A 27,723-nucleotide genomic window follows, 5' to 3' on the forward strand; every position below is an offset into this window, starting at 1 on the left:
TATACATACCGGTGAGTACTTTGTCAGTGCTGATGCTGTTCTTGGGCTGTACCCTGACCACACCAGACTGTGGGCACTGTGCTTCCTGCACAGGGAAACTGATTGCTGATAAGGAGGCTATCAAGATAGCAACCAAAGAAACACTGCCCTTCCTGCAATTACAGCTTGTCTAGGGTTGCTTTACACAAATCAGGTGGACATAGTTTGTCCAATTATGGTTATAAATCCAAACATAATTTCATTTTAGCCTCTCTTGCCTTCCCTTATTTGTTGCTTTTACCCAGTGTTCTTTCCAGTGGAAAAATTACATTGAACAGAGTGCACCCCCAAATCCCTCAGCACTCGAGCACTACTGAGTTGAGCTGTGCGTGATGGAAACCCTTCTCTTCTCTGCATGTGAAAGTGGGGCTGCAGACCATTTTCCCTCCTGGCATTCCCAGAAACCTGAGGTTACTGTGGCCTCATCTCTGCTCACTGAGGGCATTGCTGCATTTTTTTTTTGCAGGCAGAGAATGTGAAAAGCCAGTGGAGAAACATCTCCAGTTATCCCTATGCTTCGCTTCCGATCTGAGTGCTTTGGGATTTGAATGCTTCTCAGCAAAGGGTTCTGTACTCCTCCTGCATTTATCAGCTTTTCAGTAGAGCAGTTCATCGTGCATTCTGCACCACTACGTGCTGCAGCCTGCAGATGGCACTCACTGTGCATCGTAAAAGCCTTCAGCTCCGCTAGTGGGGTTTAGTATTTAGTACTTGCGGGCATGTTGCATGCATGCAGTAGTTAATTTATTTATCACAGCAAAACAAAGGCACTGATGTTTACAAGGTAAATTCTTCGACTGTGTTCTGAATGGCCTCAGTCTGAAATGTATGGAGCTGTCCTTCAGTGTGAAACACTGTGAGAAAGTAGATGGAAGGCTGGGTTGAGCATCAAAGTGCATGGAGCTTCTATGGGTAACCAGAGGCAGCTCTTGGCTCTGGCCTTACTGCTAAAACAGCTTCTCTATACAGTTCTAAATCAGCTCTTCTATTCTTGAGGAGATAACTGTATTTCCTATAAGGGAAGGATTTCAGATGATACACTGAAAGCCAATGGTCTGTATACTCTACTGGAAATCAAAATGGTAGAATCATAGAATGGCTTGGGTTGGAAAGAACCTTAAAGATCATCGAGCTCCAGCCCCCCTGTCTTGGGCAGGGTTGCCACCCACCAATCAGGTGGCCCAGAACTCCATCCAGCCCAGCTTTGTTCACCTCCAGGGAAAATAAGGAGTATTCTTCATCTGAGAAGCAAATTGTGCTCTGGTGTTCCTGTCTCCCCTTCATCCACTGAACTGTTCATAAGATGCTGTCAGTTCAGAGTTTTCTAAAAGCTCTTGGATATAAAGAATCTGTTAAGTACAAGCATGTTGAAAAAGTATGGCTGTATTACTAGTCATGTGAAATATCCAGTGAATTCGGTAAGAATATTCATTGCAGGTAAAAAAAATTAATGATATTTTGTGATCTCACAGCTGAACGTAGTTTTTCTTGAACTGCTTTAAAACCAAGTGAGGTAATGGAATAGCCAAGCCAACCCTGAATTGCAAACAGCTACTTGTTTGGCCTTCAAGATAGAAACCCAGTGCTTTCCCTTACAAATTCCAGCCCTGTTGGATGTCATTGTTCTAAAGTTTGGCATGAAGTTCAGTACTAATGTAAACCAGCTAGGCATAAATTGGGAACCCAGGCTGATAATGAGCACTTAGGAAGCTTTGTCCCAGAGTGGTGGGTTTTTTTATTATTATCACTGTTTTTCTGTTTAATGTTGTGACCTACCTGGGAGGAATACCTCACCAGGCATGCTGGGTTTCTCCCTCTATGTTGGGTGACCAAAATAAAATGTAGGATCAAATATTAGGCTGAGACAGGGAGAAAGCAGACAAATTCGGTAAGAATTTTAAAGTTTAGATCACTAAGAAGTTTAAAGTCAGCAGCGCTACTGTGGTTTTGATAGTGCCAAATGCTATGCTAGGAAGCAAAACACTGAGACAGACAACTAAAATTCAGCCCCATTTGTATCTCTGAAGCTATAATGTGCAGTTAGTTTCCTGTTTGCTCCATTTATGCAAATGTATTCATCTCAACACAAAGAGGAAAAAATGCTCGCTGGCAGCAGGTGACACCGCAGTACTTGCAGAGGAGTAGCAGTGTTGGGCTCCAGAACTTGTGGCGTCTTGTGGCTGGCCTGGGTTTCAATATGGGTTGTCTGAGGGGGTTATCTGGGTGGGGATGTGTAGATCTCAAAACTTCTACCAGCATATTTAGACAGCCACATAGTTCACCATGGAAGCAATAGAGTAACTTTCTGCATGAAGCCTAGAGGGTCCTGGTGACTCAGGACTAGGATAGTGCAGTTGAATGGGTGGCCACTTGCACTTTGCAGTCTAGTAATAAGGGCGACCTGTTTTTAGAGAACCCTGTATTGGCACAGAGATCTTCCTGGCAGTCTCTTGAGAGCTATGCTTAGTATGGCTTGGCTCCGAATTTGCATCACAATGCATTGCTCCTCAAGCTACAGATTATTTCCTTTTTTACTACTTCTCCTCCAAAATCACCTGACAAGTTTATCTTTTCCTTAAACTGCCTGCGAAATCTCAAGGACTGGTAGCAGTCCGGTTTTGACGGTTGCCAGAAGCTCACTTCCTATGGCTGATTTATTTGGGTAGGTTTATTCTTGTATCTTTAGAATACGTTCGTTTCGTTTGCCTATAAAGGCAAGCTGCTGTTCTCATGGCAGACGGGCAGAACAATGAAGCTATTTAAGAAACGTGCCTTTTTTAGTTCTAGAAGCTCTAGAAAATTAAATTTCAGTTGTGTGGGGAGTTCTGAGGATTTGAATTTGTCTCATTTGGAATCAGAAAAGAAAGCCAACATTTCCTGAAGAACTCTGGAATGTGTGTGTTCAGGTAACGATGGGAAAAAAATGAGCACTGATGCCTTATACAGCATAAAAACTAAAGAGACGTTCAGTGTTCTAGTGAGGTCTCCTCTGAAGAAGCATACAGCTGCAGCACACAGACTTAATGAACCACTGCTGATCTGACTGAACTTTGTATGCTGGTGAAAACCAGTGCTACCTGAAGGCTCTGGATCCCCTCTGACAATTTTTCCTTGTGCTCTTCTTATTGGCAGCCCAGTGGGCTTTCAAACTCTACCTATTGATTCTGGAAGATTAATTGCAGCAATGTCCAAGTCTCATTTATAATGAAGGCAGACTAGTACTCTCAGATCCATTTCTTGTAGCCATTAATAGTGGTGGGGATTCAAGGTGACACCCTGTGGGCCAGCCAGTTGTGTCTTAGGAAGAGCTGCACAGCATTAGCCACAGCAGCTGTGGCTCACTGCAAGCATGATGCTTTGCATGTATTTAGTGCAGGAAATTTCATGTAGGTAAAGTCAGTATCAAAGAGATTTGAATTCAGTAACAAATCAAGGTAATTATTAAGGCCAGGTGGTAGGTGTTCATTATCACTGTGCAAATATTCTGGAAAGAGACTAACCAGGACTGATGGATCACAAGATACAGAGCAATGTCACATTGCAAGTTTCAGAGAAACTGCCACTAAACCATGTCACTGTGCACCACATCTGCATGTTTCTTGAAATGGTGACTCCACCACCTCCCTGTGCAGCCTGTTAATTCATCAACAAGCATCAGCTGGGTAGTCTACTGTGCCTTTCTTCCTAAAAAGAGCTTGTTGTACAACTCCCCAGAGCCACAAATCCTCCAGAGACAGAGAACCTGGCAGTACTAATGGGCTCGTGCCACCTGGTGTACTTATTAAATCCTTAACATCCTTGTATTCCTCATATGAGAGGGCCAGATCAACTCTTCTACGAGGAAAGGTTGAGGGAACTGGGTTTGTTAAGCTTGGAGAATAGAAGGTTCCAGGGAGACCTCACTGTGGCCTTTCAATACTTGATGGGAACACATAAACAGGAGGGGGAATGGCTGTTCAAGGGTGGATAATGATAGGACAAGGGGGAATGGTTTTAAACTGAGACAGAAGGTTTTGATTAGATATTAGCAGGAAGCTTTTCACTCGGGGTGGTGACACACTGGAACAGGTTGCCCGAGGAGGCTGTGGATGTCCCATCCCTGGAGGCATTCAAGGCCAGGCTGAATGTGGCTCTGGGCAGCTTGGTCTGCAGGTTGGTGACCCTGCACCAATCATGGTGGCGTTGAAACTAGATAAGCATTGTGGTCCTTTTCAACTCAGGCCATTTTGTGATACAAAGCATTTGAGTTGTGTAAAAACAACACTTGCACTATGGGACTGTTCCAAATGCTTTATCTCAGTATTTTACCAACATTTGGTTGCATATAAACCTATTATTGCCCTGCAATAAAGTTCAAATCTCAGTTTCTCTTGCATATGAGTAAGGTGACATCAGTGGGTTTACAGAGGCCTTTAGAATAACGTGTGCGAACAGCAGCGAAAATCCTATTGTGTGTATAAATAATTCACTTGTTGGTTTAGTGTGTGTAATTGAGTCACTAATATTTCCCTCCATAAGTGCAGCCTGAAAGGTCTGGCTTCACATAGGCAAGCCCCACAAAAGGTTTGGCTTGTGTCACTATGAAAATGACATATGGTTTGAGACATTTGGGCATCTTTGCTGAGGGTCTGCTTCAAAGCACAGCCACATGCAAAAGCCCAGGTTCCTCTCGTGCCTCAGCCTATGCTGAGGGAGGAAGGGAAACTCTTGAGATTGACATGAGAAAAGCAAGCAGAATCAAACCTGTCGTGTTACCGCATTTCAAATGCTCGGATGGGAGAGAAAAATTGCAGAATTTGTGAAAAGCCAGAAGAACAGAGACGGGAGGTGTTCCTGACCTGTCAGTGGATGCACGCACGTGTCTGCCTGGCATGGTTGCCTGCATTAGCATGCAGCTGACACAATAGAAACCAGTGTGTGCTGCAGAACAATGAGTGCATGCTCGATTAGCAAGCAGCCCGCCTTATTAGAGTGTTTTGTTCAGTGCATCAAGGTTGTTTTTTTCCAGGCAGCATAGGTAACTCCTCATGACATGAGTGGTATTTGGAGCTAAGCAAAGAGGGGAGAACAGAGCCTGCTTTTGCCTCCCCCGGTGTGACATTAACTCTGCACGGTATAAAAGGGTGTTTGTGACTCATTCCTACCAGGGAACTGAAAGTGCAGCCATCGTGTTACATGTGTCAACCTGAGAGCTTTTAGGTGGTTGTTTTTCCCGTGGCCAGAACCAGAATTTGGGTTTGTCAATGCCCACAAACCAAGGCGGAGTGCTGTGCTCACCATAGTGACTTAGAAACAAATGCTGTGGGGAAGAGAGGGCTTGTACAGTTTCATTTCTTAAAATTTTAGTGAAGCACAGGAACAGGTGGTAGATGTCCCATCCCTGGAGACATCCAAGGTCAGGCTGGATGGGGCCCCGAGCACTGCTGTAGCTGTAGGCTTCCCCGTTCATTGCAGGTTGGTTGAGTCAGGTGGCCTTTAATGGTCCCTTCTCACTTGAATGATTCTGTGATGCCATGACTGCCAGCAGGAGAGCAGGAATCCCCCAGCACAGCCCAGGCTGTGTGGCCGTGCCAGTGTAGAAATGTCAGTCAGCTCAGCGGTGTGTGCACTCTCCTCTGCGGCTGGTAACTGGGTCACTGGGTCATTTAACCATTGCAAATTTAGTTTTCTTACAGCAGCATGTAAATGTGGGACAAGAGATGGCATATCAGAGCACAGAGCAGAATCCGATTTGTGAGCTAGGACATGGACATGAAATAAGGAGATTATGTTGGACTTGGAATGGTGAGGGGAGGGGAAACTGCTGCTTGGCCCTGCTTGGCATCCAGGATGGGAGCGGGTGCCCAAGTCCTGATCCCTGGGGTCTGGCACAACACTGAGGCTCCAGGAGAGCTGGTGAAGATCAAAAGACAACTCTGTTCTTTGTTTTTGTCTCTTATCATGGTCCATCTCATCATGTGGGGGCTTGATTTTTTAGAAGAAGGGAGATTGGATGGGGAGAGGGAATGGTTTGGCAACATTGAATAAAGAATACCCTAGAAAGGTTTCAGGATTTGGCAGAATTTTTAATAGTAGAAATAAATTGGCAGATGTTGAGTAAAGAGGCAATATCTCATATGGCTGCAGTGTTCCAGGAGATCTGCTACATACAATCAATACAATTTTATAGCATCAAGATTTCTGGTGGGGATACAGCTCTGCACCAAATCTCTCTTTGTAAGTCATTATTAAAATATATTTAGCTCAGATTGTGTGTGGCCTGCAAATAAGAGTCAGAAATCAAAAAATGCTGTATTTCTAAATCTCTGTTCTGATTATGGATAACCTGAATTGAATTTCATTCAATAGAACACATTTTTGAAATGCATCCACTACAAATTCCTTCTGATCAGCAAGAAAGATGTTAGTCCCTGTCTGAAACTATTCTAAAGTGTATGAAAAAAGAAAAGTGGAAAAAAGAAAGTTTATTTCCTCCAAGAGAATGAAGGATGCTTTTATTTTCCCTCAGTACAAGCAAGCAGTACATCTCACCAGCTGTTAGAAAAGATTTTCATCTTTGAAAGTTTTAGGGAAGACAAAGCCCTTAGTCCATTTTGCTCTCATAGCACCTCTGAAGATGTAATTTGATGGGTAAGCTGTACAGACAATCTGTGTCATGGAAATGAGAGTGGTGAAAAATAGGTTTATAAATGTAATAAGGTTCAGAGAATGGTTTCTACTCATTTGAAACAAATTCAAATGTGTAAACCAGGAGGGAGAGCTGAATTAATGTTGACATGAGATTCTAAATCCAGAGGGACCATCTCTCCAATCCACTCCTAAGGACACTGAGCCAGAACACAAAGATGAAATTAAAAGTTCCTTCAGTGGTAATTGAAGCTGGGGAGGCTTCCTTGTTCTTCCAGATAGTAGAGGGGTATTTGCTGTCAAATCAGTCAAGGCCCAGAGGGTAGGGAAGGGGGATTGGGGTTATCTGAGTGATGGGCAGGTGCTGTGTTACCAGTCCTGCTTGCAGGGAACCTTCCCCTTGTGTCAAATGGAAATGTCCAAATTGCCAAAAAAACAGAGATGCTGACATTTTCTTCTCATCATGTTCTGTCTCCAGCAGGAAACATACCAAAGTGTAAGGTTTCCTATGGGTTGAAAGAACAATTTTAAAACAACTTTTTTGCTATGAGCCAGATTTGCCTGGGCAAGCAGAAAGGACCCAGGGGGGCATCAATGGACTCCCTGCTTCTTTCTGGGTCTAGGGAGCGTGCAGGCAGTGCTGGCATGTAGCACCAGCTCAGCAGCACCACAGGGTGCAGTGCCCTCCCTCAGAGCATCCCTGACTCCTTTCCCACTGATGCAGCACAGCCTGTCAGGAGACAACCTGAGTTACAAAGGAGCAGCAGCAAAACTTTAATTAGACCTCTGCACCCCTCCTGAGGCAGCAGCAGTGCAGTGACCCTGCAGAAAGGCCGTGGCACATCCTTCTGCATGTTTTTCCTGTCTATGTTCTTCAGAAACATCAGTTTGCTTTTCAGAGGTAGCCTTTAGCTTACAGAAAAAATAGAGTTTGTTGTGAAGCTTCAGGTCCTGTGATGACTTCTTGTGCCTTTTTGGAGCAGCTTGTGCTGCATGTATTAATATGTTTGTCACTTACTAACAGATAAAAGTAAAACAAAAAAATAGGGTTGTTAGGTGATGGTTGTACAAGACTGTGCTGGGTCCAGCCTGCCTGGTCTCTACATTTGGCTCTTTAGGAACCTGTAAGCTGAAAGCTCTGGAGATTTCAAGGCGAACTTTTCCTGTATTTTCTCATGTTAAACATTATCGTGATCTATAAACAACTGCACCTTGCCTAAGGTGTGCTTCAGGAAAGATGTTACAACTGATCTCTATATCAGTGGAAAGAGAGGCACAGCGGAGACACGGGCACTGGCTCTGGGGGAGGAAATGCCTTGGTGTCTTATTTAAAGCAGGTTTCATAAAAACCAAGGTGCTGGAAACAAAGTCAAGCAGTTTACTGAATTCATGTCCCCTCAAAGCTTTATTATGCCTCTGTTTTCATGACAGCAGTGCTGCCAGTTGTATTTGGTACTGACTTTTCCCAGTGCTACTGACAGTCTGAAGCCATTTAATACTGTCGTCGCTGTTTCTTTGAAATCTCCAAATTGTGAACACGATATTAAACCCAGAATGCCTGAAGTTATTTCAACTCAGAAGACTGGTAGAACTTGATTAAGCTGTTGTGATTGCACTCGTGTCTGCAGGGCTCAGAAAAGGCGTGAGCTGAGCTGCTGGGATGGAAAATAAGCCTGTACCCTCCCAGCTCACTGCTCACCTGCGAGTGCCACATGTTTCTTTTCTTCACTCTCTTTTCCATTTTGCTGCTATCACATAGAAGTAATGGGGCTTTGATTTGGACTGTTTGGGCTTACTGATGATGTTTATCAGCAGAATAGCTTTCAAAACACTGCATTTTGCTGCTGACGGTTTGTCTTCTTCAGCTTTCTTCTCATCTCTGCAGAAGAAAATGCTTTTCTCACCTCTGCTGAGCCTGCTTCAGAGCCTCCGTTACTTTATGATCACTTCAGCAGCTCTCATTCAAATGTTCCCCTAATTACTCAATTAAGTCATTTTGCAGTAATAATACTGTTCTCCTGGTACCCTCACGGTGCTGCATAATGCTAAATATCAGATATTGTTAGGTTCTGGCCTTAAAACCAGTTTGGTTTCATGTCTGACCACAGAACTAGTTTACAGTGTCATGTTTGCTATGTTGCCTTCATTATTCTGCTGTTCTTACAGTTCCTTACTCCCACATACCTGTGCCTGTGCAGGAATGTTCTGAAAAACAAGAGATCCATCTTTTTCTCTGGATATTACCAAGGATCAAATGCTAAGGCAGAACCTGGCCAATAACTGTCAATGTCAGATATCTTCCCTAGTTCTTGTATTTCCTTCAATCCATAAAATATTGAAAGAGCAAAGGGACTATTTCATCATCTCACTTTAATATGCAGTTCAGATGCGGTTCTCCCAGAAGATCAGTAGGTTGGCAGGAAGAGAGAAAAATATTCCTAATAATATTTACTGGCGTTTTCCTACCTATCTATTATATTTCCTATTCATGCCCCTTATCAGCACAAAAAGAGCTTTCATATCAAGTAAACAACCCTTTTATATAAAGTGCCAAAGAGAGGTATAACTGCTGGCTTTGCATCCTTACTGAGGCTGGATACAAAGTGTGATATTCGGTGGTGTTTAAAACACTGTTTTGCTATGTGCTTCACTTGCATTTCATTGAGTTGAGATCACATCAGAATGCATTAGTATGATTGTGGTAATAACTTTCTATACCTGCTGTGTGACTGCACACCTGATTGGGATGAATAGTTAATGTGATTAAAATATACCATAAGCAACATTTTTTTTCTTAATCTAACGTAAGCCCTTAATATGAAATAGGACAAAGAAGAATTCTTGTGGCTGATATATTTTCAGATGCTAATTCTAATCATACTTATTTGTTTAAAGGTGAAAGGTAGTTTTTAGACCTTCTATCTGTGTTTCAGCATTTGATGCAATGTGTCAATATCATTATTTAGAATTCAAGTAGTAAATTAGTCTCAGTTTGTATGTGTACCCTCAGGGAAAATAATAAATTAAAAATAATAATACAAAGAAAAATATCTGGTTCTTGATGATGGTTAGTGATGATGGTTTGTGATATTTACCTCATTGCTTCCTGGGAACAGATTCTTTCTCATTCATGCTGAAAAGCCCATTATGCTTAAATAATCTCTTGAAAGAACAGAACTACTGGAGGAGTAAAGTAGTAACTAGCATCAGTGTGGTATTAGATCTGGACTCCTAGCCATCCAAAATGGAAGCAAACTTCACTTTTCCCATATCTGTAATTGCTCCTGATAGGAGCTAAGTTTCTAATATCAGTGTGGAAAGTAACAATGGATCAGCAGGTACAGGTGCTCAGCCTGAAAACGTTTGAAGAAAAATCATTTAAAGTAGTGTCAAGTCTCCTTGATCCCACAGCGTGATAGAAGATGCAGAAGGATTTTGCAACAGCTGCAGGGATGGAGGTGGGGGGTTTCCATGCTGTGCTGAAGTATAGGTGGCTTTCTAGGAAGTCTCAGTTCCTCAAGTATGTTGGCAATTAGGCTGCAGTTCTGTGAATAGAAGTAATTTTGTTGAAATTGTAAAGATGTTGATATCTGGACACGAACTGGTACATACTTGCATTCATAAACTCAGCTGAGGCACTCGTTTGGTAATCTGTTTAAAAACACTTAATTGATATTCACTTGTTTAAAGGTCAAGATGGTCTGAAGTGGTTATCCAAAGAAAATATGACAGGCTGTAGTACTTAAAGAACTCGGAGTTCTGGAAGGGCAGTCCGAGGAGAACTGGGTGGAGTTAAAGAAGATTGAGAGCAGTTGTCATTTTTAAGGCAAGACCAGTCTGCTAAAGTTGGTGATGGAAACCTCATTAATCTGTGTGGTTCTGAAAAAAAGTCTACAGTATCCATTCTAGTGTATGGTAGGAAACAGCCCTGTAACAATAAACCAAGTATCCAAAAGACCTCAGAGAGATATTCTGCCTTTAATTGCTGCAACTGTGGTTCCTGCTAAGTCTGTTTTGAATTAGAGCAATAGAAGACAAGGAAGAACATAGGTCTTTATTTGATTACGTGAAACTCAAAGTGGATAAAATCACATCTTACATTAGATCACCATATGCACTTAGCCTTTGCCCTCTTGAGGGAGGTGGGATTTTGACTAAGATGGATGCTTCTCTAAACCCAGATTTATTTATCAAAGGAATGCTTCACAGTGGTCACTTGGTTTATATTTAAAATATTGAATTACTAAAGATCTAATTCCCCAAAAAAAGCCTGTCTCTGACACCCTTTAACCTAAACAGAAAACTGGAGCAACTGTTAACAAAGTGACCTGAGAAGAGAATCTGATAGTAGTGACTGAACTTAATAATTAAGAATAACAGTAGTTTATAGAATAGAATATATAGATATAGAAGAAATACAGAATCGTGTCCATAATGATCATTTTGTGAGTGTGAATCATGCTGTGGTTTCCGTAGGTAGGATTGCAACTTGCTTTCCGAGATCACTGCTTTCCTAGATGCACCAAAGAGTTACAGCTTCTCCAGAACTCCGTTTTGAGCCCTTCACCACTTTGTGTCTCCTTTTCTATCTGAAGTAAATGAGCTGGAGGCTGACAAGCAAATCTGAATTGTGGTGAGGATTCTGCTGGGGTTTGTTAGTCTGTTTCTTTCCCACAGTTTTGTTTTTTATTTGCAAGAAACAGAAGAGAGATTAAAGCCTTCCAGTTCTACCTAAAACGAATTCCAAAATCACATACTATAGCTGCTTCCATTCTGAAACTTGAAGGTCTAGCAACACAGGGAGCTCAGGATGAAAGCAAAAAGTAGCCAAGCAGTGCAGAATTATCCTACCAACTAGAATGAAGATCTCAAGTTCAATGTAGTTTTAATACAGCCATTGTAGAGAAATAGATGTATGTTAAAATATTCAGTATGCATAACAACTTCAGATGTGATTTATGTGTACTTGAAGCAAATGAGCAGAACAAACAAAAACAGAGCATGCTTTTACCAAATAACTAACCTCTAGCTTATTTGGCATGTTCCATCTTTATATCTCATCTGACAGTAGATGACAGTCCTTTCATGAGTACATCAAGCTCAGGAGGTCAAGGCAATTGTGGTTAACTCCCAGCTGTGGCTGTTTATCTGAAGTGTATCTAAACCTCTAGAATCTGCACCACTGAGCTGGAAATCTCTCAGCACCAAGCCTTCCTTCTAGAAGGGCAGGGATGAAGTCATTAGTGCTTTTTCTATAGTTAACTGCACCTGTTTTTAAAACCCAGAGACTTAGCTGGGAATTCAGTGGGCAAACATAAGAAAGGAGGTGGGCTAAGATTCCACCAAACTCCAAATGTGCTGTGTTCAGACTTCTGGTGCACAACAGGGTTGTTCCTGGCTGTAGCAATCTTGGCCAAAATTAGGTCTGAATGCTTTGCAGATGCATTGCCATATGTAAACATTGCCTGGCAGTTCCCTGGGAGAACACAGTATGCATCTCCATCCACATCCAGCTGGCTTCTTGGTAGAAAATGCCCTTTGCCTTTAGAGAATGCTGTGTAATATAAAGGAACTACTGCAGGACCACTGCATCATTTAGTGTCTGTGTATCGTGGCCAGAGCCTGGAGGCTAATCTGCGCTGTCTTTATTTTTCCCCAAAATCTATGGCTCTGCTTCCACCCTTTTCACCATTCAGGATGCTTCATATCTGATCATTATAATAGTGACTCACCACACTTCAACTCACACGCTGGAGTCAGTAAAATCTCAGTAGTTTTCAGCTGAGTTGAAAATAAGTGTGGTAGGCGCTAGATAAATACAGTAAGGTTGTCGTAGAATCATGGAATATTCTGAGTTGGAAAGGAGCCACTGGTATCATCGATTGGTGCGGCGCTTCCACGGAGATGTTTGTCTCTCAAATCTGTGCCATAGGAGAGTGGATCTGTTTAAAAGAAAACTCAGTGTTACACAGAAAAGTAAGGGACAGCATTCTCCTTAAGGAGCTGAACTGATGCTTAAGCTGTTGCAGTGGTAATGTGTGAAAAAGCCAAAAGTAGAGTAGACTTCGACAACCAGTGCAAGCTTTGGCATTTGCTTCAAATATTACTGGAAGAGGATCATTCAGAAAGGATGCTGTTAAGTGAAACTGGACCCTTACTCAGATTATAGTAAATGGAAATTTTTTTACAAATTCTCAGCTAAAGAGCTTTCCAAAAATGGCTATTAAAACATAAAGTTTTGCCACTGTTAACAACCTGGCCATTATAGCAGTGACCTAAAAGCGAGGGAATAAAAATTTACTGTTGGTAACAAAACTGTCTAGAATATGTTCTTCACAGTCCAAAAGGAGAAATGCAAATACCATGTATTTATAGTCAGCCCTCAGAAACTGGGGAAATGAACAGTGAATGAGCTGTTTTCTTTCTGCTTTTTATAACTGGAAATATTTTTCCCCATTAAACACTTGGAGGCCAGCATTCCATTTTTGTATTCAATATTTTCTCGAGTAACAGCTATTGACTGCAGCAAGGTGTTATCCCAGTAAGAACAACAGGACTTGATTTATGGCTTTTATGTTTGACTGCATTCCTTTAATGCTCAGAAGTACGTGTGTGTCCACAGTTCTGAAATGTATTTTACGTTTAAATTTCAATTTAATGCGTTTTTAAATTGAGAAGAGTTCTCAGTAGGATTTCAAAAAGGAAAGTGCTAAAATTCTGCTTCTATTGAAAGGGAGATTAAAATTCCCAGTGGGAGCAGTCGGAGGGCAAGGCTGAGCACTGCTGAAGATCCCACCCAGTACTGGAAACTCCCTAAAGCTGATATCTTTGTCTCTCCTTATTAAGTATTAACCACCACAGAGCTATTGGCCTCAATTTGAGTGAAGAAAGCTTTTTGGTGACAGCAAGAACTGGCTGTGTTTGATACCTGGCTATGGAGAAGATGATCTGAGCTCTTGTTATGCTTCTGCTGTTACTTACGAGATGCTTGGGTGTATTCAGTGGTGTTTTCAGCACACATAAAAGAGGGAGGGAAGGGTTTATCTGATACTTTTAAAGCTGAGCTATGTTTGATGCAATAGAATTCACCTCCTCCTCCAGTCTAGCATGCCTTGTGTACATCACATGGTTTCTGCATTCTTCATTTCACTCTGTAAATTAGGGGTGAGAGGTCTCATATTGCAAAGGCAGTGGCTTTGAGGTAAAGCTATTGGGAATGGTGAGGTGCTCAAATTCTTGTATAATAGAGGTACACGGCTCAGGCAGACTGGAAATGATGTCCCACAAAGCAATCTGAGCACTGCACATGCGTAGCTGCAAGGTAATCAAAGAGACTTACTCCTTTTAAAAATGTGATGCAGACCAACAGACAAGTGGAAAACCATAGAAGGAACTTGAAGGAAGTCTTGCAGGTTATCTCATGAAAGCCACTGGGAGGGAAATGCTTTTTGGGACTGAGGTATCTCTGATGATTTCATGCTGTAATGTGATAGCTGTTGGGAGACCTTTGCATGGAGCTTGTAGCCAAGTGTCATGTGAGGCACTGTTGGCTTCTGGGGATGAGACCCCATTGCTTCATTACATTATCTTTGAGAAATTCCAGGGCACTTGGAAACAAAAAAGTACACAATCCTGCTGCTGTGCCTGGACGGACTGGGCTGGAGTGGTGTATTTCAAACAAGAAATTATTTCATGCCTACTCACAGATTAGTCCCCATAGCTTTATTCAACATTCTCCTTCCACAGATGTCAATGCCAGTAGGAATTACTCCTATTGTTTTCTAGCTCTAGTAATCACTTGCTCTCATACCTTTGAAAGTAAGGGGTTTACTTGCCACAGTTGTATTACTCATACTCTGTTTCTTGCTTTGTTTGCTGGTAGAATACATACACCAATGCAGACAAGCTTTTAGAGGCTGCAGAGCAGTTGGCTCAGACTGGGGAATGTGACCCTGAAGAGATCTATAAAGCAGCCCGGCATCTGGAAGTACGGATTCAGGACTTCGTCCGGAGGGTGGAACAGAGGAAGCTTCTCTTGGACATGTCAGTCTCCTTTCATACCCACACCAAAGAGGTAAGATGTGCATTTTTCTGTGTTTTGCACTGTGCTTCAGGAGGCTGACTCTGGGCACAAACTAAAGACCCAGGTGACAGAAAAGGTGTCTTCATCATGCCAGACTGCCAGTGGTTTGCTTGATGCATATGATTAGCTGTTTTAAACAGAAAACAAGATGTGGATGAAAAAAGACAAACAGCATATTACACTAAAATAAAGGGACAGGATATCAAACGAATCAAATGATGCTTTAATTCACAGCTAGAATGTATTGTTACAAAGCAAAAATTTGCTTATAGGAACATCAGTTGATGTTCATGCTGCAAATATGCTTGCAGTGTGATATGGATCCTCAGAGAGATTCCTTTTAAGTGTGATGTTAATTAATGTAGCCATTAGTGCTAAGTGTTACTGGAAGTCTTACATTTTTTTAATGAGACAGATTTCACTTCTCAAAATTATGGGTAAAGAGCAAACTACCACAAATTAATACAGTGAATCAGTGAGGACCTGAATAAATACAGTTTAGTGTAATTGAAAAATACCCAGAGATAAGGCCGTCTCACCAGAGATACAGTGGACAGGCCGTCAGATGGGAGGCCACTGGGGATGTAATTAAAGCATACTTCACATTTTTCTGCAGACCAAAGGCCATTCAGTGATGAGTGACTTTTAAAGACAGGCTTTCTGCTGAGATGGAATTAGTTAGAATGGTTGTTTTCATGCCCTGTAGCATCTGTTTGCAGCAGTTCCTGAAATCAGAAAGATGCTCTCAGAATCTGAAAGCTTTACCCTTTGTTTGTTGATTTGTATGTTACAAACGAGTTACATGTAGCCAGCTTCTTTGTGTTGGGGAGGACCCTTAAATAGAGGGTGTGTGCACATATGATTCTTGCGTGTATTTTAAATAATATCTTAAAAGTGTCCAGTCCATATACGCCATTTCTAATGACCAATTTCATTAATGTCAATGTCTTCTTTCAGTCTAATGACCAGTTTTACAAGCACTCCCAAATATGCCTTACGAATGACCACTGTCAATAGAATGGGTATATTTGGGAGTGTACCTAAAATCTGCTTCTTTTTCTTGTTCTGGTCTAGAAGAGTGTTCATCATTAAGACATTCAGCACCTCTGCTCAGCAAACTCATACCATTTTAGTGTTCTGTGATCCTTAAGAACAAAAATATTGTATAAACACAATGGTTTGGTGTTGATAGATTTGTAGAAAGGGAGAAATCAGCACTATGCATATTGTAGATATTGATACATGAAGGTTTATGTTTTCATAAAATGATACCAATGATTGTTTTGTTATGTACCAGAAAACCCACAAACTACTAGTTACTTTAAGCTTGTGAATAGTGCTATTGTTTCCCAGGTAGTTCACAGACTGGTTTGCCATAGGGGAAACTTAATTAGTTATTTCCTCAGTCAAATTATTTCATAACAGTTTCCTACTGTGATTAACCTCGCTTCACCTATGCAGCTGGTGTCAAGTAACACTAAAATAGACATGACTCCAGGAAGTTATTAATGTAATGCTTTTTATCACTTAAATTTCTTCAGATGATTACTGGTACGGAGTTGCCTAGTGCGGGTTTAGGAACCAGAGCTTCTCTGTATGGTTTTGGATTGTGGTGCAGTGTACTCACCCCTGCCGTTCTTCAACCAGAAGGGAACTAGCCAGCTGCACTCACCTTGTTTCAATGAGCCCGGTTCTGGTATATCAAAACGCAGATGTACAAAACTGCCAACATTTTTTAAACTGGTAAAAAATCCAGTCCTCTGTAACAGCGCTGCTTACTGTGTACTGAGAGTGAGCCCTAAATCTCTGCCTCATTCTCGTTCACCCATGGGACAGATGGACACTGTAATGCCTCCTTGGAAAACCCAGTAAGTATCTACAGTCATTTAGGGAGTTCTGGAGTGGACAGAATCCTCTGGGTGCCTAAGCTCTTTCACTACAGAGAGACAGATGGACATCTGTGGCATAAAAATGGGACGTGAGCAAAGTCAGGCTGGACCTAGAGGTCTACATTCACCTGGCCAGATGACAGCTGTTGGGTTGGGTGCAAAGGAGCTGCAAAAGTTATTGCACTTTCCAGCAGCTCCTCCAGTGCAGGGGGATGCATTGTAGCTCTGCAAGAGAAAGTAAGTTTTCACATCTTCACCCCTGTGTTACTTTCACTTGTGGGAAGGCCAAACACTCTGGCTTTTGGCATATTAACCACCTTTCATTGTGTGTCACTACCTGCCTCCTTCTGTGATGCTTTTCTGCATCCTGAGGGCACTGGTGAGAGTCACACAGTCCAGTACCTCAGCCAAAAATTGTAAGTGAGGAGATTGCTGTGGTTTTAGTATTTGTCTGCCAGCTGCGGGGATCCCCTCCAACAAAGTGAGGTCATTGAAGGCTGGTGGGGAGACCTGGCGAAAAGGGCGAACTGTTACAAGAGAATCTTACATCGTATTTGGATCTGTGCTTGTCTTTTTTGCAATAGATAGGCTGTTGTGGAAATGACTCATTACATGGCCTTGCTTGGACCCTCGTATACGTTGTAAAATGACAATTTAACCAATGCCATTCTTCAACATGAAATGGAGATAGAATTACATACATCCTTCCTTTTCCACCCTGCCTCTGATAGTATTCTATTCTTTCTCTGTTTCACACAAGTTGAGCTCGCTTATTTCTCCCTGGGCTCTGTCTAGGAGATGTGCTCAGCCATGGTGGAAACTCCCAGCCTGCAGGGCTGGGCTGGAGAGGGTGCAGGTTCTTACTGTATTCACTTGTACAGACCAGATCTGCACCATTCGTGCTTGTTATTTGAAACTGCATAAAAGTAAATTCACTGTATTAGGTAACATTTTAGATAACATTAGACTCCAGTTTTAAAAGTAGAATTCATCGAGTGAAATTCCCTTTGAGTCGACAGCAGATTATAGTTGAGCTGAAGAAATAGTTTGGAGTCAGATTTGAGTTCTAATAGATGTCAAGGCAAGAAATCCTTTTGCTGCAGCAGGAAAATAGAAGAACATCTGAGATCCATCGCTGCTGTTTTACCAGGAGGCATTCCAGTTGGAGTGCCAACACATACCTCCCTGATTAACCTTGTCCTCTGACCTGCAGCACTGGGCTTGATACTGCACTAAACTCTGCCCATCTTCACCTGGGAGTGCCCAGAGGCAAGGAGAGAGCAGTTTGGTTGGCATGCTAGTGTGTTTAACACCTGACATTTCGTATTATTCAACAAGGCGTTATTAATTACTTAATAATAACCATCATTATTCATTTCAACATTTGTAATTCTTAAAGCAAACCATTCCTTAAACAATTTGCAACTGTTTCTCTTATGTCCTTGGAAATGAATAAACAGTTGGTTTAGTGTTTTTTGGCAAAAATGCAAGAAACTACAGACTAGCTGTATTTTTTGTCTACATTTCCCAAATTCTCATTATTTCTGGATATATTAATCTACTGAGACAGAACTGGTGAAAGGGAGAGTTAAGTAGAAAAAAATCAGTCTTACTGACAAGGTCTTTACGGAAATATTCTAAATATCTTCCTGCAGCAAACATGTCTTCCCAGCACAGATGCATTACTCTTGTGATGCAGTCGTTCCCAGATGTGGCTGAGTGCATGGACTCTGAACTTCTCACACTTTCCCCTGTACTCTGCTTACCTCTGCATCTCCACATGTGACAGCCAGCATTCCAAGCATCTGAGAAACCTTCAGCTTTTCCCATTTCTGAGATGCTCTCTTATCAAATGAATGTTCTTTCTGAAATCTTCCTTGCTGTAATTTCTTCAGGGCAATACATAGCACTGAGTTAAATTTAAATCCAGACATCCCAGGAGCAATTAAAATTAGAATCGTAGGGATGTTTTTGTACCCCCAACAGACTTGAATCACTGCTCATTTCATGTCAAAACATCATAAAAGAGAGGACTCCTCATGCTAAGCGGTGACATTCAGCTGAAGGAATATGAAAATGATCATCAATTAAGCATACCAATAATTCAGAATTGTTTTGATATATTTTTTATTAATTTTAACTTTTATTTTTAAATTGGCTTTACTATAAAAATACACGTAGTAGGCTGAAACGATGGCTTTCTGGTATGGCAAAAACATTTTAGTGACACAAATTTAGAGCTGTTCCCTTAGTGACTGTTAGTATCACAACTTATGAGTGATGTAAATTTCATATTGTCATATCTGTAAGAGATGTGGTGTCCTGCTGTCCTGCAGCACTCATTATACTCTCTTAGTTTGTAGTCAATATTTTCTTTCTTTTTTGGGCCAAAGCATTCCTGACAGTGTGAGCAGAAACTTGCTACCTTGGGAATCAAATCCAATTATCAGTATGGCAGGGTAAAGGTATAAATTATTGTCAGTGGGATAAATGCACTCAACAGACTTGTACCTGAGTCACATCTCTCAGGATTAAGGGTGATTGAATTCAGGGTTTCTTATTTCAGATCTGAATCAATTAGTGGCGGGGATACCTGATGTTCCAGAGAACAGTTTCTCCTGGAGAAAAACGTGCAGATGTGATAAGGCCACACCCTGAATCACAGCGCAAATAATAACTCCTTGTAATTCTTTGTCTGAATCTTAATGTTTTACATTGGTCTCACAGTTCTACACTTACGGTCCTGAGGGATACATTACCATTCCGAGTATGAAAATGTAAGGCACAAAAAGACACTGTCAACTTTTTGAATTAGATCAATTTACCGAACACAGGTCTCACCTGAACTACAGAGCAGTTCTGTAAAACCCTTATAGCTCTTCAGGGTATGAAAAACACATCTTACTATCTCGAAAATGCTCGTTTTTCAGTGGGTTTCACATTCCCACCTTTGTACCTCAAGTCCTGCAAGAGAGCAGCTAACAGCAGGAGGGGAGGGAGAGGCAGGTTCAGGTCTTGTGTGTACTGACCCTTGGTAGGTCAGAGGAGCAGTACGAGAGGAGCTCAATGCTTGCAGTTCCAGGTGGAGCCTGCCAGCCCTACCTGGCTCACCTGCTACAGGGAGATAAGCACAGTCAGGAAATACTTTATGTTGAAAAAGTTGAGCTGCCAAACTCTTAGCAGGTTCTTACTGAACATGTTCCAACTAGAATTTGTCAGGGGTCTTTTAAGTGACCAGATTTGGGCAAATTTTCACAGGGATGACATCATACTTGCTCTCGACATCAGGCACAACCCTGCAACATTTCAAACCCTTGGTTAAAACTGTGGAGTGCCTGGAGCATCTCAGGCAAGCAGAAACAAGACTGCTACTCAACACAGGCAAAATTACTCCTTCTTAACCTTTCCTCTCATTCTGGATCTTTGACCTCAAAATTCATCAAGTTCAGCCTAAAGCAGACACCTGGTATGGAAAGTGTCACTCTGAACAGTTTGTCTGATAAGGCCATGAGAAACTGAGAAGAAATGCCTGGACAAAAAAGTGTCCAGCAGCTTCCTATACAGACCTGTGTTATTTGTGTTCAGCAGGTCACCTTGGTAATCCCATAGAAGTCAGTGGGGCTACTCAGGTGAGTTGTGGGAGTTACTGCAAGCACTGTGAACCTAATTTTACTTTATAACCATGGGATGTGAAATTAAATTCTCTCTGCTTCAGTTGAATATCATGATTAGGAGATTATTTTAATGCAGGTCACTAATTTTGACTGGGCTTGGCTCTTGTGTAGTGTCAGGAAGCAGGAAGCTCACGGGGCAGCTACTGTCTCTAGTCGGAAGAGCTGGCAGAATGAATCAAAGTTAATCATGGAGTAAATGTGACAGTGGATCTGGAGTACATTGTATGATCTTGACATTCATTGTAAATTGATCCAGGATTCACAGTTAATGTTACTGAATTTAATAATTGGTTGTTTGACTTTAAGTGCTAATACTGACATTTCAGAGCAACTGCCCTCCAGATAATACAGACTTGTGATGGAGAGGATAATCAGTTTAGCAGTTCCATTTGCTGGCAACTTCTAGAAGCTCTGAAAAGGTCTCTTTCTGTGAGCGTGGCTCATTCAAGGTATTTGCCTTGTGTACTTCATTCCTGAACAGCCATCCCGATCAGTTATTTTGGTGCTTTTCTCATTTTAGGGCCAGATTTTGAAACAATGAAAGCATAAGATGCTAAAATGACCCAAACTAGCTCCCTGCATATATGATATACATAGACTGGGCATCTCACATCCCAGAATTTTTCATGGATAGAATGAAGAACACATCTTGCTGAAAAGCTGAACAGTTTGTTCCTTCACTTGGATGAAAATCCAAGCTGAGGTTTCTGAAACAACATACAAAAGCATACTGTGAAAATATCTCACAGTTCGTCCTCACAGTGCAGGGCTGAGAAACATCAAACCTTAAATTAATACCTCTTAGGAGCTGGGAGGTGAATCTGTGAAGTTTGGTCACATCCTGGTAATGTCTACATACGTGTGTTGTCCTTGGCCTGGAAGGCAGATCCCTCAGAGAAGATAGATGTGTTCCTGTAGTTGCCAGTCTGCCGTTATGATTCTGATATTTGGAGCTATAGAGAGGGCTCTGCTAGTGTAATAAAAGATATTTTTGTGTGAACTATAAAAGTTGACTCTGGGTTATTACCAATCAATTGCCATGAAGCAAGAAGTAGGAACAAATTCCTCTCCCAGCTCCAGAGCACAGTCTGTGACTTGGACCAAAATGCACTCACCAGTTATTTCTTCATGGGTGGTTTCCCTGCAGGGTTAAATCTTGTAATGCTAGCAGAGCTCTGAGTTCAAAAAACCAGGATAGCTGTCGTGGTGCAGGATGCCCCTCTATCCTGTCCATTTGTTGTCTAGAAGCCAGGTTTCTTTGTTGAGGATTATGAAGCTAGGAATGGAGAGAGCTGTGGTATCCTGGCAGCACATCACGGTCTTGAGCAGAGGAGTTTGGAGCATGGCCAAACCACTATTGAATAAAAATCTGCCATCTGTGATCTTCTTCCTTCAGAAAAGTTGTGAGGTACGATCAAGGTAATGAGAATTAAATGCTTGTAAATGCAGCCACATGGACCAAATCTAGGAAGCCCAACCTGCAGCAGAGCTTGAACAGACACATGGAAGTGAAGTTGGAAGAGACCTCTGGAGAACATTCAGACCAACCCCCTGCTAAGGCATGTTCCCTGCAGTAGATTACATAAGTAGGCATCCAGCCAGGTCTTTAACATCTTCAGGGAAGACCACAACCTCTCTGGGCAGCCTGTTCCAGTGCTCTTTCATCCTTACAGTAAAGAGGATTTTCCCCATGTTCATATAGAACTTCCTATGTTCCAGTTTGTACCCATTGCCCCTTGTAGTGTCACCAGACACCCCTGAAAAGAGCTTGGCCCTGTCCGCTTGACTCCCACCCTTTGGATATTTAGAAGCATTTATGAAATTCCCTATCAGCATTCTCTTTTCCCAGCTGAACAGCCCCAGGTCGCTCAGCCTTTCCGCCTAAGAGAGATGCTCCAGTCATCTTTGTGGCCCTCTATTAAACTCCCTCTAGGAGATCTCCTTTCTTTCTTGAACTGAGGAGCCCAGAAATGGACTCCAGCTGTCACCTTACCAGGGCAGAGCAGAGGGAAAAGATCACCTCCCTCAACCTGCTGGCCACACTCTTCTCAGTACACTCCTGGATACCATTGGTCTTGGCCACAGGGACACACCTCTGTCTCAGGGCCAACTTGTTATTCACCAAGACAGTCTGCAATTTCAGTTGCATGTTGACATCCATATTTTTCAGGCCAGTCACCAATATTTTAACTGACTGTGTCACATGAATCAAATATCTGCTTTAGAGAATCCTTGCCTATGCTTTCTGTGGCATCAACCTGTATGCCTCACTCTTCAGGTAGCAGTGATTCATGCAGCAGATAGAAGGGTATTTTATACAGGCATTAAATAGGAGGTGCATAATCTCATTAGGAAAGGTTTTATTAGTCTTAAGTAGCCTGTTTTCCTGATTGCCTTATATTGAGGAACATAGGCTTCTCCCAGTTCCAGCATGTGGCCTTCCAGTTTTTGCTATTATATACAAAGGCAGTGCCTGTGACAATCTGTGTGTTGGGTGCTCTTCATTAAAGCCTTACAGAGACACTCCTGTAATTCACTCATCACTCAAAATCATGTTCTGTTGTCCCTTATGTGTACGTGTGCAATGGAGTCTATAAAACTAGTTTTAAATGGTTAATGTCAATGTAGTGTTTCAGGCTGATAGATTCAATAGGACTGTTTGGTTAGAAAAAGGTCACACATTTTGTTTAATCCTTAGCAAGTTGCGGAATGATTCAGAATTGTCACATATGATTTATTTCTGAGGTTCCTAGAGCATAGAGCAAGAGGTTGCACAAAGGGCTCCAATCAGGGCTAAGAGTGCAAGTCATACAATGACAAAAAGCACAAAGGGAAGATGTAGTGCAGCTCCCATTTGAGATAAATTTAGAGGGAAACCTAATGGTATGAGTATTTGTTTAAGTGTTCTGTTGAATTGGCAGAGCATAGTTTGCAGCTATGGAAAGCTCCTCCTGCACCAAATTGTATTGTATTACATGGACGTAAATCTGAATAAATCTTTTGATGTAGGAAGAACTTCTCCAAGCATGTATCAGTGAGATGATGTGCAAAATTTGATGTGCTTAGTACAATTACTGCAGCTGATTACATACAGATTTATGATTACCAGTAACATATTAAAATTATACTAGAAGGTGAATGTGATTTTGCAATTCATGATGGTTGTAGAAGCATACAACACGTACAACTGATTCTTCTGTAATAAACCAACTCCTCTCCGACAGCAAATAGGTCGTGAGCTACATTTACATGACCTTGGGCTGAAGATCTACACACTCCCTGATACAAGCATAGCTACCCAAATTGTGTTTCCCTTGAGAGGAGATTATTTTGTGCTATATCAATCTGGTCCATGCAGGACTTGGAAAAAGGATCAGATGTTTAGGCATTGCAAATCCTTTTGCCATAGGCAAGGTTACTAATTAAAAAGTGCTAGCATACAGAAGTACCAGATGCAGCCCAGCCAAGGATGAATGTCAAGAAATTGGCGAGGATGAGGGGAAAAAACCAGAAAGAGGTTAGGAAAAGATTGATTTTTTTTTCTTCACAGAATGTTCCCTTTCATTCTACTCACTGCTTCTTCCAAACCAGCTTGGTGGTATCTGACATTACGTCTTGCAGCAGGGCATCTCATCAGCTGCATCTGACCATGGAAGTCACATATTGGAGCACTTCATGAGTAGCTTCTGGTCATATCCCTTTTTGTCACATTCTATTAGGTGTGCTGCCATCATGTGACACCTCTCTGGTGGCATGTGGTCACATTACGTGTTGTTTTGCTTGTTTCCATTGACATTCCCATCATACCTTGCATGTGCCTTTGTGATTTAAGAAAATGTTGAAATATACTCTCAATTTATATCAACTATCACTTCCTTCAACTTCAGCAGCCCTGATTGCTGAATGCAAGTAATTATTGGTGGGGAGAAATTAGGATAGAAAAAGTTTATAGAATCATTAAAGTGAGAAAAGACCACTAAAAGATCATCTAGTCCAACTATCAGCTCATCCCCACCATACCCACTAAATCATGTCCCTTAATGCTACATCTACCCTTCTGAAAACCACCAGGTGAGTCCGGATGTCACTGCTCAGAATGGCTTTATAGAAGCCTCACTTAAAAGGAGAGGGAAATAGCACTGATGGACATCCCTTTCTGGAAGAACACAGTTTTATTTCAGTGTGGCTTGGGTCTGTGCGCACTTATGAGGACTCATGGAGTGGCAACAGCACAAATCAAATGGGGAAAGGGGGTCCAATATTTCACAGAATTCTTCCCAGTTTTGCTGTAGCCTTGGCTCCCATGATGGACATCCACTTTACTGAGTTGGCTTGAACATCCTTTTGTGGCGTGCTCAGCAATACATGGCACTTCTCTAATGTTGTAAAGAAGTAAAGGGTATACCCTGAAGAGCTGCTTGTTTCTATTAACACCCTTGTTTGGAAGAAGTAGCAAAAATGTTGCACACTGGTAGTTTTCATGTGTTGAATGGACTGTTTCTTTGCTTTTCACTTGTTACGCAGCGTTTGTAAATTATTTTGGTAGGGGATTAAAGCTCATCTGTGGCATTTGCAAATAGCAGCTTACAAACACTAGGTGCTTAATCATTATTCCAAATGTGCAAGCAACATTTTCAGCAATCTCTCTAGGTTTCAGATTGTTTTTTTTGCTTTAAGTGGTTCCTTGCTCTAAATCAGAAGCATTAATTTTTAGGTAGCAGGCACAGATGTCCTTCAAACCTCCAGTAAGTGGTCTCATTAAGTACTTGAGTAAAATGAAGGGTATCGCATCAGACGAAATGTCTGAGAATAAAGAGCTGTATTGTCTCTTGGGTGGAGGGAAACTGCCCATGCCAAGGAAGACAAAGAAGTTGCTACAGTGCATAAGAGAAGTGCCAGATGCTTCCCCAAAAGAGGGGGCTTTCACTCTTCCAATGGCCTAGTAATAAGAGAACTGTTTTTCTTGTTTAAAGCCATGGTTACTCTGGTAAATAAAGCCTCCCCTCAGCATGATCATTTTAGGACTAGATATTTACCTTAGTGTAGTTGACAACTATAAAGTTTGTAGACTAACTTATTTTGTATGAGTCAAATCTGTGGCTGGATCTCTGCTGAATTTAATTCAGCATCTACCATTAATACGTTAGTATTTCTGAATGCGATTTAGCTATACCAAAGCACAGATCAATTTGAAAAGTATATATTTTTGAGTTTTCCTTCATTGTTTTGCTAGATTCTGTGTCTTTGGATGTGTTAAGCAATCCAATGTGGAAATGATTTGTTCTGGACAAGTGCATCACTGTCAAGCTTAGTAAAAGCCCCTACAGCAGAGTGTGGAAATGCCGTGTTGGTATTGGAAATGTTTGTGTGCACCTTCACACACATCTTTTAGAGGATGAATAGGAGTAGGTTGGAACATGCATGGGAATGGGAAGGTGCTCACAAATTCTGCTCAGGCAAAGAATGAAAGAGGAAAAAGAGGAAAAGTCAAATTCTGAAAGTATGACATAAAAGTTGTCCTGTGTCATGTATCAGTTTTCAACAAAAATGTGAACACTACATTCAGTCTAAGCTGTTTAAGAGGAGGTGTCCAATAATTTGGGATTTTAATGGTGAGGATTTAACTAACAGTTGGAATAGTTGCATTGGAATTAAACAACAAGCACTAAAAGGGACTGGTTTTCTGAGCTGTGACCAACAGGAACAAGCCAGGGTGTGATTTCTGGTTCATGATTAACAGCTCTTCTGACTTTGGTGCTGCGGTAACATGGAGTTCATCTTCTTTTTCTGTGTCATTCACAAACGGGTTTGGTGGTAATTTATTTCAGGTGCTGTCAGTTGTAGCACATAACCTGGGAGGTTTTTGGATCAGGTTCCTATTGTAAATTGCTCCTGAAAGATCTTCCTAATCTTATTAATATTGGCTGATTCTTTGTATTAGGATTTCTCAGGGATTGGTGGGGTCTAAAGGATTAAAGGCCTCTGAGTCAAGGATGACCTAGATTCTGATAGCTTTTATTATGCAAATCCTTACAATGTGAGGTCATTTATGGGAACATCTGAAGTTAATATGAGTTCCTATATTCAAGTACTCTCAAACATTCACAAGTGTTTCAGTTCCAGGTGAGTACAGTACAGTTATTAAGAGTTCCAAAACTGCTTTGAGGCAGAAGCATACTCAAAAAGTGATGTAGGATCTTCAAAGTCCAGATCCTTCTGGCTAATGCTGGAAGTGCTGGAGATGCTTTCAAAAGAAGGGTTTTCCTCTGAAGTCCTATTGGGGGGCTGAAAAAGTTCTTCCCTGCTGCTTCTAATGTGGTCGTTTCAAGAGATCCACACATTGCCAAGAGTGGAGCAAGTTCTCGATTTCCCTTTCACTTGTGTAGCGGAAATTCCCTGAGCTTTATTTTGTTATCTTAAGAGGAAAAAAAAAAACAAAACAATAATGATGAAGAGCAGCAAGAAATTAAAAAAACGAGTGGCTTTTTGAAACAGAATGATTTATATACACGGCCATTTTTCACTTCTGTGTGTACAGAGTGCTCTATTACTTGAAGATCTGATAAGCAGAGAAAATTAATATTCCCCCAAACCTGCTCCTCGCCTGTTATAGTCCAGCTGTCTCTGCTGTTTGAGTGGAAGTAGGGATCAGCTCGAAGCTGGGATGATTCTGAATGTGACTCAGAGATAAAGGCTTTAATACATTTTCCTTTCTAGTGGCTTCCCAGTGCTCAGCACCTGGAACTCACAAATGGAAAAGCTTTCCTTTTGGTTCTTTCAATGTGCTTTCACTCTTTCACCTACTACACAAGCCTGGCTACCTAACTGTATTTGCTTCTTGTATTAATATTTGCCTTTTTATATCATGCCTTTACTCTAACAAAGTGAAAACGTGTAAATAAACTGGGGGAAGACATTCCATTTTAGGCCAGCAGTAGTGTAGCAATTATGATTATACGACTATAAACAGAAAGGTTCACCCAGAATACTCAGAGCTGAAGAGCTAACCAAAAATCTTTCAAATTAATTAAGTGGCTGTTTTAAAACACGTGGAAGTGGTTTGGGGGCTGTCCAGCATGGAGTTATGAGCAAAGGGAGGGCAGAGCATGGGGACCCAAACTCACTATTTTCTGATAATACCAGCAGTGCTGGGACAGGTTCTGATGTTGATGATTTTGCTTTAGATTGGGGTGATAGCCTTAAGTTTGGCCCTTGTTGTGAGAAGCCTGGCCAGCAGGGGCTCAGAGCATCTCTCTCCTCCTCCCATTTTATGTGGACACACAGAATTCACAGTCTTAGAAGAAATCCTGTAGGTTGGGGTTCCAGTGCATCTCGTTCTGAACAGAGACGTTTTTTCCAGCTCATTTGCCACCCCCACAAACCGTCTGTCATCTGCTCCATGTGTACCTCT

At 41.6% G+C, this 27,723-nt stretch overlaps 1 protein-coding gene across 25 annotated transcripts in view; it reads left to right on the forward strand.

Moving 5' to 3' along the window:
• The window catches only part of KALRN (kalirin RhoGEF kinase), a 434,749-nt gene that overhangs the window by 244,905 nt on the left and 162,121 nt on the right, over positions 1–27,723 (forward strand). For all 25 annotated transcript variants that reach the window (XR_014947909.1, XR_014947910.1, XM_085552327.1 and 22 more), the window contains one exon: positions 14,549–14,740. Coding sequence is in view for 23 of the 25 variants with exons in the window: in XM_085552327.1 (XP_085408453.1) it covers positions 14,549–14,740 (192 nt within the window). In the remaining 2 variants the exon portion in view is untranslated. The remainder of the gene's footprint in view (positions 1–14,548; positions 14,741–27,723) is intronic.

This window comes from Coturnix japonica, chromosome 7 (assembly GCF_054131305.1).
Source record: "Coturnix japonica strain WE chromosome 7, WE-NBRP24, whole genome shotgun sequence".
Classification (NCBI taxonomy): domain Eukaryota; kingdom Metazoa; phylum Chordata; class Aves; order Galliformes; family Phasianidae; genus Coturnix; species Coturnix japonica.